The sequence below is a fragment of the Neolamprologus brichardi genome, chromosome 8, assembly GCF_056152115.1.
Source record: "Neolamprologus brichardi isolate AB-2024 chromosome 8, ASM5615211v1, whole genome shotgun sequence".
Classification (NCBI taxonomy): domain Eukaryota; kingdom Metazoa; phylum Chordata; class Actinopteri; order Cichliformes; family Cichlidae; genus Neolamprologus; species Neolamprologus brichardi.
In genome coordinates this window covers 27,282,817-27,300,655 of record NC_142111.1, presented here as the reverse complement: position 1 = coordinate 27,300,655, position 17,839 = coordinate 27,282,817, and the positions used below count along the sequence as shown (strand labels likewise).

General features: G+C 48.3%; 1 protein-coding gene across 3 annotated transcripts; it reads right to left on the bottom strand.

The window, feature by feature from the left end:
- Positions 1 to 469: 469 nt before the first annotated feature.
- On the bottom strand, positions 470 to 17,839 carry a1cf (apobec1 complementation factor). Of its 3 annotated transcripts, none has more exons than XM_006793292.3 (13): positions 17,703 to 17,839; positions 12,626 to 12,776; positions 12,404 to 12,538; positions 12,184 to 12,314; positions 10,034 to 10,272; positions 8,436 to 8,600; positions 8,157 to 8,254; positions 7,873 to 8,010; positions 7,274 to 7,418; positions 5,928 to 6,166; positions 2,558 to 2,694; positions 2,315 to 2,469; positions 470 to 1,905 (listed from the first exon to the last, which is right to left on the bottom strand). In XM_006793292.3, exons 2-13 carry the CDS (start codon positions 12,725 to 12,727, stop codon positions 1,751 to 1,753), a joined length of 1,839 nt encoding a protein of 612 aa, XP_006793355.1. In that variant the 5' UTR covers positions 12,728 to 12,776; positions 17,703 to 17,839; the 3' UTR covers positions 470 to 1,750. The 3 variants fall into 3 exon arrangements, with proteins under 3 accessions (XP_006793355.1, XP_035764726.1, XP_035764727.1); XM_035908833.2 differs by having other exon boundaries at positions 5,928 to 6,142; XM_035908834.2 differs by having other exon boundaries at positions 1,799 to 1,905; positions 2,305 to 2,469.

Here is a 17,839-nt window from a genome sequence, read left to right as displayed (position 1 = left end):
AACAAATATAACGAAAATAAATGTTTTAAATGTTTGACCCAAAGTGTGCTGCTGGGTGAAGTCTGTCTGTGTGGAGCTCACGACACCGATAATAAACGAGACACAAACAGCTGATGTGCTCTGGTTGCAGCCCCCTAGTGGTCACAGCCTCAAACTACAGCTCCACCTTTTTCAGTGAGAATATTAATCTGTATGATGTCGTTCTGCTTAATTAAACAGCATCAAATCACAACAACAGTCGCTTCACTGTGCTTTATGTTGTAAGGTGGACCCTACAATAATGCAGAGAATGACCTTGTAGTACCATATCACCCTATCAGAGCACGTCGCTCTCGCTCTGCAGGCCTACTTGTTGTTCCTCGAGTATTTAAAAGTAGAATGGGAGGCAGAGCTTCAGTTTTCAGGCCCTCTTCTGTGGAACCAGCTTCCATCACTGTCCTCTGCTCTCATTTCTTCAGTTTTCACTGAGCTTTCAAAGATGACATGAGGAGGCTGCTGTTTATTCAGATCTTATTTTATTCATTTTGAGATGATTATTAAAAATCAACAGTTTATTGCAGCGGTTTCTTTTCACGATGTGAGAAACCTGAAGAATTAGCTCGACAGATAAGCACTGATTCAGTTTCCCATGTTTCAGTTTCTGAGTCAATTATCACAGAAAAAGGACTAAAATCCGTTTGTACAAACACAGCGAGGACGTTCATTCTTTCTCCTGGTATAAAAATAAGCTCTAAGTGCTTCACACACTGTAATACTGTCTCTGCTTCAGCGTGTTCACAGCTCAGTGTCGTCGATTAAACATTTAAGAATAAAAGTCAACACGAATCAACGACATCGCCTGACAGGTCAAAGGTCAATCGCCTCCCTCAAAGCAAGCATGGAAAGTCATTAAACTTTTATTAGAGGCATGAACCAGCTTTAGTAACTTTAGTTAACCGAGTGTTTAACTAAACCAGAGACAATAAACCCTGGTTTAGTTAGTGGCAGTGGAATGAAGGAAAGGTTAAAACAGATGAAAAACAATGAAAGCGACGAGACGAGCATCACGGCATCAGCAGGTGTTCATAAAGCCTCAGAGACACCAGAACGAAGTCAGCAGCTCCACATCCACAAAGTAAGAGGAACCCACGGATCCACTCTAACAGCAGTTTCTGATCCAGCTTCTGTTGGAGATCATGAGGATTATGAACTGAGAGCACGTTTCAGCAGTACAGCAGTATTATAAGTGAATCATGTCACAGCTTTTTAAAAATGTCGGCTGAAACAAACTGAAACAGGAACTTAAATACTGGTCTCAGATTCTTAAAACACAAAAGCTTTCAGTAAAAAACCGAGCGACACGAAGGCGATAAAATGACTGAGCTACACTTCGATGCTGTAAACACGCTACGAGGAAAAAAAACGATCCAAACGTGAATTCAAACCGACCAATCACAGCCAATCACGGGCTGCCTAATCAATGACGAAGCCGTGGTTCGGATTACAGGAAGCTGGAGAGCAGAGAGCGACGCGTGGAGAAAGAAGAAGATGCTGACGAGTCTGAGACGTTTTCTGGCTTCCTGCGAGACTCAAACCGCCGAGTTCTGGAGAGTTTGGACCTCAGCGTGAAGGCGCATTCGATTCCTTTTGTTTGGGTTTGACTGAGCACTGGTATCTATAACGAGCCAATCAGATTTCATGTTGTACTTTCAGGAAGTTTGAAAAGAGCATCAAAGCATCCTGTGGGCGTTCTTCTTCTGAAACCGCTGCTCTAGAAAACACCGTATCCGTCAGTGTGGCGAGCCGCCACAGCGAAGGCGGGGTAGCCATCGTAGGTGGTGTAGGCAGTCAGGTCCTGACCCAGAGATACGGCCTGCTTCAGCTGGGAGGCGACCGCCGTCGACGCCGGGCCCGCCAGCGCGTATCCTGCAGGGACACACAATGCAAACTCAGCACCGCCTGTTTCAGGACCGCAGCACAAAACGTTCGCTGTTCTGATCCCATCGAAGCCTTTTAGCTTCAGCATTTTTATAGGCTGTATATAAAAGATGGAGGTAGCCGCTGTGATGTCACCTCCTGGTTAGTGAAGTCTCTCGTCCTCTGCAGGAGGCGGAACGTTTTATTTAGAAAAATTGCAAGTCATCAGGAGAGAGTTCACTTACAATCACACAGCAGGCGCCCCCTGCTGGTCATCAGCACTCGCGCCATCTGGCAGGCTTTGAAGCCACGTCCATCTTTTATATACAGTCTGTGGTGTTTGGGCCTGCAGGTGAGCGTCTGTCAGCGGTTAGTTGAGTGAAGCGTTAGTCGGCTTTGGGTACGGACCTTCACATACCTGGGAAGGCTACTGCTGCCACGGCAGCCGCAGTCGCACAGCTGGCATCGGTGGCGCCCTCCGTCTGCACGCCGAGCGTCTGCAGGGTGTGTTCGGCCGCGTGAATTTTAGCCTCTTCTACGCCCGCGCACAGCTTAGCAGGGGTGAAGGGATGGCTGCCGAGAGATACGTGAACAGGTGGACAGTCAGCGCTGCGTCCAGCTGAACAGCAGGCAGGTGATCAGACAGGTGAGACGTGCTTACACGTTGGGGTACTGAGTAGCCAGAGCTGGGATGGTGATCTTGTAGAGGAAGAGCTGTCTCTGGTCAGGACCGATGGCCGAGTGCAGCTGATAGACCGGCTGACCCCAGTTATTCTTCTGACAGAGCTCCTCCAGGACCTGACGGAGAGACAGGAGGACAGAAAGGAGGACAGGCAGGCAGGAGGACAGGCAGGAGGACAGACAGAAAGGCAGGAGGACAGACAGGCAGGAGGACAGGTACGCAGGAGGACAGCCAGACAGGAGGACAGAGAGACAGGAGGAAAGGAAGGAGGACAGGCAGGCAGGAGGACAGACAGGAGGACAGACAGGAGGACAGACAGGAGGACAGGTACGCAGGAGGACAGACAGGCAGGAGGACAGAGAGACAGGAGGAAAGGAAGGAGGACAGGCAGGCAGGAGGACAGACAGGAGGACAGACAGGAGGACAGGAAGGCAGGAGGACAGACAGGAGGACAGACAGGTGGACAGGCAGGCAGGAGGACAGGTAGGCAGGAAGAAAGACAGGCAGGAGGACAGAGAGACAGGAGGACAAGCAGGTAGAAGGACAGACAGGAGGACAGAGAGACAGGTTGACAGGCAGGAGGAAAGACAGGCAGGAGGACAGGCAGCAGGAGGACAGAGAGACAGGAGGACAAGCAGGTAGAAGGACAGACAGGAGGACAGAGAGACAGGAGGACAGGCAGGAGGACAGGCAGGCAGGAGGACAGAGAGAAGGACAAGCAGGCAGGAGGACAGAGAGACAGGAGGACAGGCAGGCAGGAGGACAGACAGGAGGACAGGCAGGCAGGAGGACAGACAGGAGGACAGGTAGGCAGGAGGACAGACAGGAGGACAGAGAGACAGGAGGACAGACAGGAGGACAGGAGGACAGAGAGACAGGAGGACAGGCAGGCAGGAGGACAGACAGGAGGACAGAGAGACAGGAGGACAGACAGGAGGACAGGAGGACAGAGAGAAAGACAAGCAGGCAGGAGGACAGGCAGGCAGGAGGACAGGCAGGAGGACAGGCAGGAGGACAGGCAGGAGCACAGACAGGCAGAAGGACAGACAGGCAGGAGGACAGAGAGAAGGACAGAGAGACAGGAGGACAGACAGGAGGACAGGAGGACAGAGAGACAGGAGGACAGGCAGGCAGGAGGACAGGCAGGAGGACAGGCAGGAGGACAGACAGGCAGGAGGACAGACAGGCAGGAGGACAGAGAGAAGGACAGAGAGACAGGAGGACAGACAGGAGGACAGGAGGACAGAGAGACAGGAGGACAGGCAGGCAGGAGGACAGGCAGGAGGACAGGCAGGAGGACAGGCAGGAGGACAGACAGGCAGGAGGACAGAGAGAAGGACAGAGAGACAGGAGGACAGACAGGAGGACAGGAGGACAGAGAGACAGGAGGACAGGCAGGCAGGAGGACAAACAGGAGGACAGAGAGACAGGAGGACAGACCGGAGGACAGAGAGAAGGACAAGCAGGCAGGAGGACAGAGAGACAGGAGGACAGGCAGGCAGGAGGACAGACAGGAGGACAGGTAGGCAGGAGGAAAGACAGGAGGACAGAGAGACAGGAGGACAGACAGGAGGACAGACAGGCAGGAGGACAGAGAGAAGGACAAGCAGGCAGGAGGACAGACAGGAGGACAGAGAGACAGGAGGACAGACAGGAGGACAGGAGGACAGAGAGAAAGACAAGCAGGCAGGAGGACAGGCAGGCAGGAGGACAGGCAGGAGGACAGACAGGCAGAAGGACAGACAGGAGGACAGGCAGGAAGACAGGCAGGAGGACAGACAGGCAGAAGGACAGACAGGAGGACAGGCAGGCAGGAGGACAGGCAGGCAGAAGGACAGACAGGAGGACAGACAGACTGCAGTATTTACCCACAGTAATGGTGCGTGAGAGCTAACAGTATAAACGTACGAGGAGAGACTGTTTGACCAAATATAAAAATATATTTTGTACATTTTAGTGTTTAAATTTGAAAGGTTTGTTCTTCCTTTCTTGAGCAGCATTTAATAAATCCTGACACCTTCAGTATCGTCAGACTGATCTGGGTTTAGTTTTCCCTGCAGATGAACACATCAAATCTAATTTGATCTGATGTATCCTAGTCTCCCTCACTGACAATTCATCTGAATAAAAACTGAATACAAAAGAAAACGTAAATGTGGAATATCACCACCAGGTGGAGCCTCGTCCCTGGTGGCTGTTTCAGCTGTTCACAGTCAGAGGTTCTTATCAGGTGTGATATTTACTGCACTGCCATGAAGGCATCATGCGGCCCATGTTCACTGCTGTAGGTCACATGACTGACTGAGTTTTCCCCTTCATGCAGTTACCTGAAAGCTCTGGGTTATTTTGGGGGAGTGAAATTCTCCAGTGGGCACTCTGTGGCCTCAGGCTTCTCCTCCAGCCGTGGATCACCCAGTGCACCTGATGAAGCCAGATGTCCACAGACAGACCAGGACGCTGCCTCCAGACCCTGAGCTGTGGGCTGAGGTCAGCCCAACTGCATGGACACTTTTCCATTAACTCGGATCGACTCACCACAGTTTTCAGGTTTTTTCCATTAGTCATAGTACTAAAGTAGTAGCTGCTCAGCTGGGGTTCCAAGCAGTCACTAAAATGTGAGCTCGTCAGACTGCATGCCACCGATTGGCTGGTCAGTGGCATCACTTGATGAGTCATGAGAGCATCTTGTTCACAAAAATCGAAAACGCCATCTTTGAAACCCAGCAATGAGGGAAATGTCTCCATAAACAAGGCCGTGGTCCCCGAGTGTGAGAAAAAGCCTCAGACCGAGCAGCAGGTACATCATCGCCTCGACGTCCACCTTGTTGTGGCGTTTGTGTCACATACCAATTATGCCACAGGACGTTCGGCCCCGTTGCTATGATGACAACAATGTACATTAGGTAGTACTCGACAGTAATGGAAAACCAGTCGATCGGAGTCAAGTTGATCCAATTGGGAACTAATGGACAAGGAGCTGAAGCACTGAGGTGACCCAGCAGGAGGCCAGCCTCGTTTTTACTCAGCCCAGCTGCTTAGGCCTGGGTAACGCTGGCCCAGGTGAGCTTATTTGACACACCAGGCCGGACCAGTTGAGACCCCAGTCTGTGCTCTGTCTCCCACCCCCAAATCAGTCTCTCAGATGGCCCCGCCCCTCTGAGAGGTTTCATCCTATTAAAAAGGAGTTTTTCCTTGTCACTGTCGCCAGGTCTGATTGTTTTTCTGTATAACTGTAGAGTCTTACAGAGTCTATACTTACACTATGATAAATATATAAATGAAACCGAATGAATTTTATGCGTTGTGTGCTCTGGATTTTTGTGCCACTCGGTCAGGTGTGTCCTGTTACCTGTGGTGCAGGCTTGACAGCGGTGGCCTTCAGGTTCGGGGTCATCGGGGTCAGCTCCATTCCCGGCAGAAGATCATACAACTTCTCCTCTTGCTGCTTGTCTGCCTTCAGCCCGTAGGAGGCACCACCGCCACCACCGCCTCTCCCCATGGCTCCACCCCCAGCAGCGTAGGCCAGGTAGCCCCGCCCACCCAGTCCCCGCACCCCCGCAGCCCCTACAGGTACAGTCATGTAAATTTCTACAGGAAATCGAAAAGGCAGTGAAATCAATCAAATCACCGGAAATCAGCCGTAAGAAGAATCACACAGCCAGACAATTATCTGATCAGAGTGAACAGGTACAGCGGTAACCACGGTAACAGTACACCTGCCCTTCTTCTTCTGATGCTCGTTGACGATTACCGTTTCCTGCCTGATTGAGTTTCAGGTATTTAAATCCATTCAAGCCTGAATTGACAGAAACTTCTCGTGATTCGTGGATCTGTTTTTGATTCCTGCTTCAGAAAAACGTTCACACATCATCACGTGTTTGTGATTCAGCTGAACCGCTTCATGACACAGGTGAAATGATGGTTTCTGAGGCCCCGCCTCCAGCCTCCGCACAGCGGCAGGGTTACCTCTGAGACTCTTTAAAGTCACAGTTGTGCAGGCCCACTGAGACGTCTCACTCTGACTGATCTGTGATTGGACAGTCAGCGTTCAGGGGCGGGGCTTCACAAACTCTCAGTTCACCATCAGAAGTCTGTTTGATTTGCAGCTTTCTTTTATGTTTAAAGCTCTGCAGCATAAAGCTAAAATCTGAAAGTGCTGATGGATGCAGAGCGAGCTCAGACTCACACAGAAGCACTGAAACGCAGCAGCCTATCAGAGGCAGAGCAGGTTCAAAGCTGAGCCCTGGAGGCTTTTGCTCAGAGAAACACAAAGATTTTAAAGTCAATCTGTGGATCCATCTAATCTCTGACAAGGAGGATTCTGCTTTTTCCTCAGAAATGAACCTCTCCAGCTCGTAGACTGTGTATAAAAGATGTAGGTGGGGTCATGTGACACGGTGAGCGCGGGGTATGGTAGTGGGACTCAGTAGACTCATTTCCCTTTTAGAGTCGCCCCCTGCTCGCCATTAGAAATAATGTGGACTTGTTTGTTTCTATGAGTCAGCTCTGTGTTTCACTGACATGTGTGTTCTCTGTGGTTAACCAGGCATTAGTCTGTCCCCAAGGCAGCTGTTCAGGTGTTCTGACAGAGGGCCTACCTGCCCCTTCAGTCTCGGAGTGCTTTTATTCTGTAGGTGAGTGTGAGCTGTCTTTGCAGGCATTCAGAGATCACACATGCTCTAAGGGCATCCTCACCTCGGACCGACGGCGTCCGGATCAGCCCTCGACCTCCAACGTGAGCTTTGGCCGCTGGGAAGCGGAACTGAGCTGGTATGGCTGTGTAGGCCTGGGGGGCGTAAAACACCGGCGCACCGAGGTACGCCGCCGAGGGGTCGTACATCTAAAGGAGGAGAGAGAAAGGAAGCAGATACGAGTTCCCTGGAGCACCAGAACGAGGTCTACACTCACAGTTTCAGTGTTCTGTGTTTCCTGTCACATCTGCTGTCGTTCACAATAAACATCAAGCTGCTAATAATGAGCTCAGTCTGTGTTCAGGAACCCTGATCTAAGCACTCTTAGATATCCGGTCATCTCAGGAACACGGAAGCCACACCCACCTGCTGTTCAACCATTCTGTTTGTGAGTGACAGCCAGTCAGAAGGAAATTGTCTTAAAGGGGGAGGAGCTAAAATAGCTTGTTTCAGACAGCAAATGAAGTGAGGGGCTGCACCGAGGCTCAGTATCAGCTACAGAAGGATTATTTTGAGCTGCCCTGAAAGGAGGAATAACTCAGAGTGCCTGTTGGCTTCCTGTTGGTCAAACATTGTGCCACATGACATTCGTCAATAACTCACCTGTCCCAGCGTGTAGGAGGTGTAGTCGGTCTGTAGCAGAGAGCCTCCTCGGCCTCCCGTCCCTCTGGTGTAGCGAACGTAGCTGTCTTTGTCCACCGGCTTGGCCAGCGTCACCTCGATGGGAGAGCCGTCCACCACCTGCAGGAGATCCTGGTCAGTCTTTCAGAAACCTTCTCCTCACGGTTAACACACAGGTGTCCACTGATTACAGCATAACAAGCGTAATCAAACCTGATTTTGATTAGTGAAAACAGAGGAAGAACTACATGTTGGGCCTTGCTGACCTTCCCGTTGAGTGTTTTCATGGCGTTGACGGCGTCCTCTCTCTGAGTGAAATGGACGAAGGCGTAGTCTCTGATCTTCTTCACTCGCTCCACTGCGCCTGCAGCACAAATACAACAAGTACTTTTCTAAAACCAAATTTCTTTCTGCAGACACTTGTCCTCAAATATAAAATACTTCAAATATTACTTTTAAACGTTTGTCTTTCAAAGTCTGCAGTTCAGTTACAAAAACGAGCAACAACAAGACGCATTCAGGGACAATCAGAGCTTTGATCGAACCTGGCTTCAGGCTGTTGAACTCCTTCTCGATGGTCTCCTCTGTCGTCTGCAGCATCAGGTTCCTCACATACAGAATCTTCACTGTTGCCATGGTATCCTCGTCAACCTCCACCTCAGGCTCCGCCCAGTCCACAGCGATGGCGTGACCCCACAGCTGGATACGACCTAAGAGAGAAGACGGAGACTCATGATCAGGTCTGGGAGGGATCGTTCTCTTTGTGATCCTCGACTTGTAAACTGCTAGTCTGAAGACACTCCCCCTCAGCTGAGAAGGAGGAGCTAATTACTGCTATACCTGTTAATTACTGCTGATCAGTAACATCCAAATAAATCCTCTCAAACTGAGCTCAGACATCTTGGACAGTGCAGTGACCTCACAGCAGCCATGTTATTGGTTACATGATGTCAATGAAAATGCTCCAGAAGGCTCCAACAGCACAAACACAGTCCAGAGGAGCAGTTCAGGTGAAGCTGGCAGACAGCTAGCAGCTATAGCCACCTGTGTAACCATCCATCTGTCACTCAAAGAGGCCACGCCCCTAAAAGGTAAAGTTTAAGCCTTAATGCGATTTAAATAGATGAGTTATGTAAACAGACGTTATGAATGGGAAATCATCTATAAAGACCAAACAGGTTGTAAACACATTTATTTCTGCTGTAAAGGTTTAACATGAGAGTCTATGGGACTGACTCACTGCTGCCTCTGCTGGACGTCAGAGGAACATGCTGGCTTTATTTTTCTAAAATTACTAGAGCGTGTAATTGTCCTCTGGACGTGCTGGTGACGTTTGTGGTGTTGGGTTGAGGGTCAGAAACCAAGTAAGATGCTAACGAGGCAGACGCTCTTTAACTTCAGCAGGACTCAGTGATGATTGGACGCTATTGGACTCCAGATTTCAGAGGCACGGTGTCGTGGCTTTCCACCCGCATGATCAGACTTAATGCTGCACAATGAGCCTGATCTTCCTGTGGAGAAGCAGTAAAGCTGTTTCTGTATCTTATCTCTGACACTTTCAGCTTTAGACTCCAGGAGAATCAGATAGTGTAACAACAGCTTTGGGTATATTTATGGGTCTATCTGAAACTGGCATCACATTACTCATACAGCAGTTACCTTATCATTAAGCCCATCCAAGCTCTTCTTCTATTGGACATTGTTACACAGGCTGTGATTGGCCAGTGATAATTCAGCCTTACAGCCAGCCAAAAAGAGACTTTGGCATTTTTTATTATGTTAGGTTTACTTTACGAGGTATTAGACAGTGTGAAGCCGGGTGGAGAGCTACAGCTGAACAATTATACATTTATTGATGAGGCCCTCATGTGGCCGCCTAAGGAAAATTAACTGCCCACTGCCGGTGTCAAGGATTTGTTAGCTAAACCACTGCAGCTGCAGCTGCTCAGTGTCTCCAGCACCACAGGAAGTTGGCACCAGCTGATCAACAGAGCCTTCGAGTTTTAGGGGATAACTGAACCCGTTTTAACAGATCCTTTGAAAACATCTTATTTTTGTTCTTCAGTGAATCATTCCTGAAGTCAGAGAGGGAATTTTAACTGTACATAGCAAAGAAAACTCGAGTTTAAGTTTGGTTTGGTACCTGGCAGCAGTTTGCGGCGGGCCATGGCAGCTGCTCGGTGGCTCTCATACTCGACAAAAGCAAAGCCTCTGTTCTTGGATTTGTCGGCAGCGCTGGGGTACACGATGACATCGACGACGCCGTCGGTGACCTTCTTCATCTCTGACAGGATCTCCTCTCGCTTCTTGGTTTTGGGAATCCCGCCAACAAAGAGGCGGCAGTTATCGACGCTGGCACAAACGCCGAGGAGGCGTCCGTTCCTGTGGGCCAGAGAAAGATTTGGTTCAAGCTCAAACGGGAACCCAGCTGGCTAAGGTTGGTTGGTTCGGTCTTTGCTGATTGGCACTTGGGTGTTTCTATGTTTGTACTGGACTGTGACCACAACCCAAGACTTTGGGTTTATTTGTTAAGGAGTTTTTTTTTGTTTTAAAAGCACTCGAGTACCTGCACCATCCCCGGTGTAATACTCCCAGGTCTGTTTTGAGATAAAGAAGCTCTACTGCTTCCTGCCTAAACTGTTCACTGTATCGGCTGACTTGTCATGAACGTTTGAATTTTGGACTTGTATCTGCTCTGGTTTCCTCTCCTCTGGACCATTACGTAGTTTGGGTGTTTCTGGTGGATTGGTAGAATAATTTGCGTTACGTCACTGGCAGGGTTAAAGGTCGTGGGGTTGGGTGTTTGGTTAGTGGGTCATAGAAGGTTAGTTGGTCAGTTTATAGGCTGCAGGTCAGGGGTGGGGAACTCCGGCCTCAGGGGCCGGGGTCCTGCAGGTTTTAGACGTGTCCTTGATCCAACACAGCAGATTTAAATGGTTAAATGACCTCCTCAACATGTCTTGAAGTTCTCCAGAGGCCTGGTAATGAACTAATCATGTGATTCAGGTCTGTTGACCCAGGGTGCGATCTAAAACCGGCAGGACACCAACCCTTGGGGTTCCCCACCCTTGCTGTAGGGGGATGGCCGGCTAGTAGGGTGATGGTAGGTGGGTACTGCTAGTCTGTACCGACGTTAATTAATGATTCTCTCAACAAGGCAGTCACCAATGAGGAATCAGAACCAGGCTGGACTCCCAGGTTTGACTAGTCGCCTGACTGGTTTGACTCTGGTTGTTGTAACTAAAGACTTATATAATAATAATAATAATAATGGATTGGATTTATATAGCGCTTTTCAAGGCACCCAAAGCGCTTTACAATGCCACTATTCATTCACTCTCACATTCACACACTGGTGGAGGCAAGCTACGGTTGTAGCCACAGCTGCCCTGGGGCAGACTGACAGAAGCGAGGCTGCCATATTGCGCCATCGGCCCCTCTGGCCAACACCAGTAGGCGGTAGGGTGAAGTGTCTTGCCCAAGGACACAACGACCAGGACAGAGAGCCCGGGGATTGAACCGGTGACCTTCCGGTTACAGATACGCTTCCCAACCCCCCTGAGCCACGGTCGCCCTATATGAGCTGAAGTCAGGTGAGACTCTTGAACCACCTGTGCTCCCAACACGTTCTCACTCCCAAAGCGTCACATTTTACGCTAGGTGACAAATCGTCAACATATTACGTTTTCGGCTACCCACCACGTTCCTAAATGACGACCTCGGAAAAATGAAGAAATATGAGAACCGTATGGACTCAATCTACACATGTTCGCTCTTTTTCTTCAAATCGCTTAGAAACACGCTATTTAACATCATTAAAGTCCTGGTTAACCTCAGGAAAAAGGTTATGGTTAGGGCTAGGGATAAGGTTAGGTTTAGGGCTGGAATACAGGGCTGGAACGTCTATTACCGCGGGAGCGTCATTGCACTGGATTTCGGCCATAACCCGCCGCGTACCATAAGAACGCCGAAGGTCTCCTTTCGCGTTCCTCAGGAACACCCCGGGACGTGACAAAACGTCGGCATGTTACGCCTCGGGAGTGAGAACGGGCTGGTGCTCCACATTCAGGAGAAGGTGCTCACATTAAAGATGCCTGCTGGTCAGCTTGTTTGGGTACTCAGTGCTTCCTAGTTTGCTGCTCCATTATGTTTGCAGTTGTGAACTGTTACTAGAAAAATAACATTTCTTTGACAGTGACTGAAAGAAAGTAGACCTGAAGCCTGCCGATGTGTTTCTGAGAGCTCAGGTATCCTTTCATTATTCAGTACAAATGAAGATAAAAGAGGAATCACCTAATCTCATAGTTGTTGAGCTGCTTCATGGCAGCCCTGGCCTCCTGTTTATTGCTGAAGGTGACAAAGGCGTAACCTCTGTTGTTCCCGTTGAAGTCCATCATCATCCTCACCTCGTAGATCTTTCCAAACTGAAGAGATGGAGAGGGACGCACAAACAGATGAAACAACACCCCCAGATAGATCACAGTGACCGCCTCCCTAACCGTGGTTCTCTGACCTTCTCACACAGAGGAACCAGCTCATCTTCAAACAGATCTCTCGGCAGTTTCCCCACAAAGATCTCGCTGCCCCTCTCTGGTGGGGGGCCGTCCCAGCCTGGAGGTGGGCCGCCGTACCGCCGCTGACCGTTCTCCTGAAGCGCCAGCAGAAAAACATGAAAAGCATTCAGGAGCAGTAACAGACACGTGCTGCTGTCTCCTGGGTCTGAGGGTCCACGTACCTGGCGCAGCTGGTATCCGGTTCGCTGCATGAGTGAACGAAGCGCCGCCTCCTTCTGCGTCCCCGCCAGTCCGTCCCCGCTTGCTTTCTGATTGGAATCCATTGGGTGTGATTGACAGCGATATGTAAATCAGGGAAATTAGCGGTGCTCACTGGAAGACAATAACAGCAAAGGTGTTATTATGAATGCAAACAGCTGTGAACATGTCTGCCTGCACGTGTCACAATACAGTCACACCTGTTTGAATGCAAATCACTGCAAGCTTCAGACCCTAACATGTTTGAGGGACGTTAAATGTTCATTTGATGTCGTGCTGATGGTTTTATTCCACACTGAAAGTGACCGGACTCACTGGGTCCCTGAGCTGGACCTCTGCACATCTAAACGAAGCTGCTTTAGATGCATTTACATGCGGACACTGACGGGCGAAACGCTGGGTGGTTTCAGCAGCTTTTGTCACTGACGTGGTCGAACAGCAGTCGAGGAGGACCTGCTGGTCTGAACGGCATACACGAGTCGTGTTTTGAAGAGCGCTGCGAGGAGGTCAAGGTCTGCTCGGTAATCATTGACAGACACTGTGGAAAGCTGCAGGCTGGAAGCCCGTCTCACCGTAACACTGAGAGGAAACATGCGAGGCTTCAAATGTGAAGCCAGCACATTTATAAATCCTGTGTTTTATGAATGAATCACACACTCCTCTCTAACAAACCTCAAACCTGAACCCTCTAACCACAGCCTGGGCCAGAACATGGTCCCAGTCCTCCCAGTTTGGGAATGAGATGAAGGCAAAAACAAACAGTCGTCCTGTGTATCTGTGTCTTTGCAGTTTATTTACAGGAACCACAGGACAGCACACAGTCAGCCGATGATGTAGAGACAGAGAACGACCTTGTGGACTTTTAAGGGTCAGTTATTTAAATGGTTGAATTATAAATATCTGTATTTATAAAGCATTACACAGCGAACAAACCATCATCTGTTAGCAGTACTTGGCGACAGCAGGGAGGAAGAATGCCTTTACTATGAAGAGACCTAGAACGTTCAGCCACTCAGCAGTAATGACTACATGTCATTTAGATATTTAAGCACAAGAACATCTGTCGCTGCTGTGGAAATATGGGAACAATGAGAACGTTTAGAGTTTCGGTTCAAAACGATGTTTGAACCAGCGCGTTACAATGCGCCGCCATCCGTTCATTCTGACGGCGGACTTCCTTAACCACCTCCAGATTCTGATCCTCTTTAAGTTCACGATCAAATAAACCCAGAGGCATCACTGAGAGTCAAAAGTTCGGCGAGGATGTTCTCGCAGGTGGTGCAATAAGGTTTAACGTCCAAACAAAAACAATTTAGCTCAGTTAGCAGTTAGCAGGAAGTTAGCTTGCTAGTTTCCATGTAAAGGTGATACTCCACGTTCTGACTGAAGAACCTGGGACAGAAACAGACTGAAAACTAAACAGCAGCGAGGTTGGAGGGTTAGTGAAGCTAGGCTAGCTGACAGGTGGAGATGTAAACACATGAGCACAGAAAGATGGAGGACCAGGGTTAAACTGTCCCCAATGAAAGTTCACATTGAGACAATCGCCATCACATGACAGCAAGAAGCCACCAAAAAGAGAACGTGGGGGGTGATCGGTCCACAGCAGGGGTCAGAGGTCAGGTCGCTGTTAAAGTCCTGATCCTCAGCTGCTGCAGCTACAGCGCTCAATACATTTATGACACCAGTGTCAGGTTCATGAATTATTATTACCTCGAGTGTGCGCTTTAATCACTGTGATATCTTCAATAGCAACATATGATCATTGTTGTTATTATTTTTATTCAGAATCGCAGTTTTAGTTTTCGTGGTCAAAGTCCTGTTTGCCCGTTAATATAAATGTACGTTTTTAACAGGTTTTTGACAAATGGTAATGGCCTGTATTTGTATAGCGCTTTACTCAGTCCCTAAGGACCCCAAAGCGCTTTACACATCCAGTCATCCACACATTCACACACTGGTGATGGCAGCTACACTGTAGCCACAGCTGCCCCGGGGCGCACTGACAGAGGCCACAGTGTAAGACACATTTCTAAATGTTCTCTTGTTTCTACGACAGCTCAAAGTCTCATGCTGCATCAGAATAATGGTGATAAAAAGCTGAGCACAAAAGAGTTTCATTAAAAAGAGGAGAGACAGACACGAGTGCAGAGACGCCCGCTCCTCTGCAGGAGGGGCTCGGCGATAGCTCTGTCCTTTATCAAACTGCCCTCCAGTTTGGGCGTTGCCTGTGTGTGCTCTGATCTTTGACAGGGGCTGTGACCTCAGAGCGCTCCCCAGCTCTGGGTCCCAAACTCCTGAAAATCAATGTGTTCGTCTGATTGTGTCTCTGTGAACACACAAGGAAGTTTAGGGTGAGCTGAGAGTCAGCGCGTGGAAAAACATCAGCTGGACTCAGTCACCTGCTGCTGAGATCCACCAATCAGCACGGCTGACAGAGGGGCGTTTGGCTGGCACACAGAGCTGATGCCTAAAGAGATCTGCGTTTCTTCAGCTGGTCATGAATCTGTTGACATTTTCAGTTTTTCAATCAAAAAACATGTTTTAATTTTTATCCAGTGAGACAAAGAGAGCAGAGGCCACAGCTGTGAGTATGGAAGCCCATCAGCGCCCAGAACTTAACGACAGGCTCCATAAAACCTTCATTACTTAAAACTTCAGTCAGTCAGAATGATTTACACGATGCATCACAGTCATGATTAGGTAAGCTGGTGTGTTGCATCTTTATAAATACATCCTGACAGAATGAGACCAAAAATAACATGAGCATGCGTTCTGTGATATGATATCAAAACATTTTATATTGAAATTGTTCAACATTCATGTGGAAGTGTTCATAATAAAATAAAAGTTCAAATTTCAGGGTAGAAGATCAAAATAATGTCAAAATACATGGATTCAATAAAAAATGATATAACTAAAGTGTCTTAAAATATAATGTAACCTATAATTAAATATGTGTATACATTTATAACAACTGTGTAAAAATATGACATATTAATATAAATACCAATAAAGTATCAGTTAAAGGTAAAAAAATTTAAAAAATGTAATGTTCAAAATGATGAAAGAATAAATGAAAGACTTACAGCCCCACAGTCATGACCTCCATCTTCTCCTACAAATCCCAGCATGCCTTTTAGCAAATCTGCCTTATCAGCCTGTGTGAGCTGCAGCTCGCTCTCAGAGTAATCTCTGCTGCTGCACTGGTTAACCTTTCCCCACCTTTCAACCACTACAGCCACATCTGCACATCTGCATCTGCACATCTGCATCTGTACATCTGCGCAGGCACATCTGCACATCTGCATCTGCACATCTGCATCTGTACATCTGCGCAGGCACATCTGCACATCTGCATCTGCACATCTGCATCTGTACATCTGCGCAGGCACATCTGCACATCTGCAAAGGCACATCTGCACAGGCACATCTGCACAGGCACATCTGCACATCTGCAAAGGCACATCTGCACAGGCACATCTGCACATCTGCACAGTCACATCTGCACAGGTGACCCGTTGAAGACCACTGTGTGTGTTTGAGGCAGCAAACAAGCTACAGAGTGTTTATGCTCTGTTCTGAAAAGTTGACCTTTGACCCTAACTCCAGTGTGGGTCACACAGCTGCAGCTGTGATAAACACCAGGAACATAAGATGTTTTTTCCAGCTGACCGCAGCACTGGATGAAAACAAACTACTTCCTGTCCTGTTAAACGCCGCAGCTCGCTCTTAGACTGTGTTTCCTCTCTGTCTTCAAATTAAAAGTCCGAGCAGTGACCTGGGTGAATCACTGCACTGAGCTTATGAAGGTAGGCGTCATTTTCCGGTAAACATTTCAGTGGTGTGTGACATCAGAGGTCAAATGTTCTGACTTTGTGAACAATAACTGAATTTAATCTGTGAATAAAAATCGATTTCAAAGGTAATAATCACATAAAATATTCCTACTCTGGTCTTAAAGATCACATTTAAACAGAAGTTTAGACGCCAGCACTACATCCTGATTGGATCCTGATGAGCACCTCACTCGTCCTGGTGACCTTCAAAGTGAAATGAATAACTACTCGCTGCTGATTCCCGATGGCTGACTTTACAGACGGAGTATTTTCCTGTTTTGAAACTGGAGGAGTTGATGAGTGACAGGTGGATCTACCGGACACAGGTAGCCCCGCCCTCCTCCTCCTTCCTGGTCCTCTCGGACTCTGACGGGACCAAAATCAAAAAATACTCTAAAATACACTTCCTGTTTTCTTCAGTCTGACCTGAAAGTAGTGACTGAACCCAGATCAGCTGAGCAGGATGCTCATTTTCTCATAGACTTCTATACAGTCAGAGTTTAGCAGAGTCGCCCCCTGCTGGGCATTAGGAACAATGCAGGTTTAATGCGCTGCAGCAGTTTCCATCTTTATACACAGTCAATTACAATACAAAAAAATTAAACTCTGGCTAAATGTGGCACTGGCTCCTGATTAATTACTGGATTATGATAATAATAAGTTACAGTTCAGCTTCTGTTTGGATTAAACTGAGTAGTAAATATGTTACTTTAAGCTTTTTCTGTATAAATGTGGGACTTCACGGAGCAGGAGTCTTTTCTTTTTAACCTTGAAACCCAATGCAGACAGAAACTCGACTGTTTATTTCTGATGTTTCAAAATAAATGTAAACTCGGCTGCACAGCGGCAAAAAGCTGCTGCTCTGTCGGCTCCGCTCGCACATTTGGAATTAAATTTCAGGTGTTTTTATGGGTCGAGAGACACTCGCTCACATTCTCTCTTCTTTCACACAGCGGTAGGGAGACATTTACTTAGCACTCTCGCTCTCTCCATTAAAACACCCATTAACCCCGGCCGGCCTGTTTGCTCAGCTAGCTGCTTTTAGCCTCTGTGACAGCTACTGTTCACCAGACACCAGCGAAGAAGAGAGGAAGAACGACCCTCACTTTACCTGTTCACACTCTCTCTCTCTCTGTGTGTTTAAAATATAAAATTCAAACCTAAAAAACTTTATTTGCATGAAAGAGAGACAAAAACTCACCTGAGCAATTTCAGAGATCACCTCCCTCCGATCAGAGCTGTGTCATTCTGAGCGCCGAGTGTGTGTTCACGTGTCATCAGGGGCCTCTGTGTGTGAGTGTGTGTGTGAGTGTGTGTGTGTGTGTGTGTGTGTGTGTG

What these genes read in the sequence shown, in the direction of transcription:
- a1cf (XM_006793292.3), bottom strand. Translation starts at nt 12,727, where the DNA reads ATGGATTCCAATCAGAAAGCAAGCGGGGACGGACTGGCGGGGACGCAG. An exon ending in TGGTTCCTCTGTGTGAGAAG is followed by an intron (nt 12,315 to 12,403) that starts GTCAGAGAACCA and finishes CCATCTCTTCAG; the next exon opens with TTTGGAAAGATCTACGAGGT. An exon ending in CCTCCTACACGCTGGGACAG is followed by an intron (nt 7,419 to 7,872) that starts GTGAGTTATTGA and finishes CTCCTCCTTTAG; the next exon opens with ATGTACGACCCCTCGGCGGC.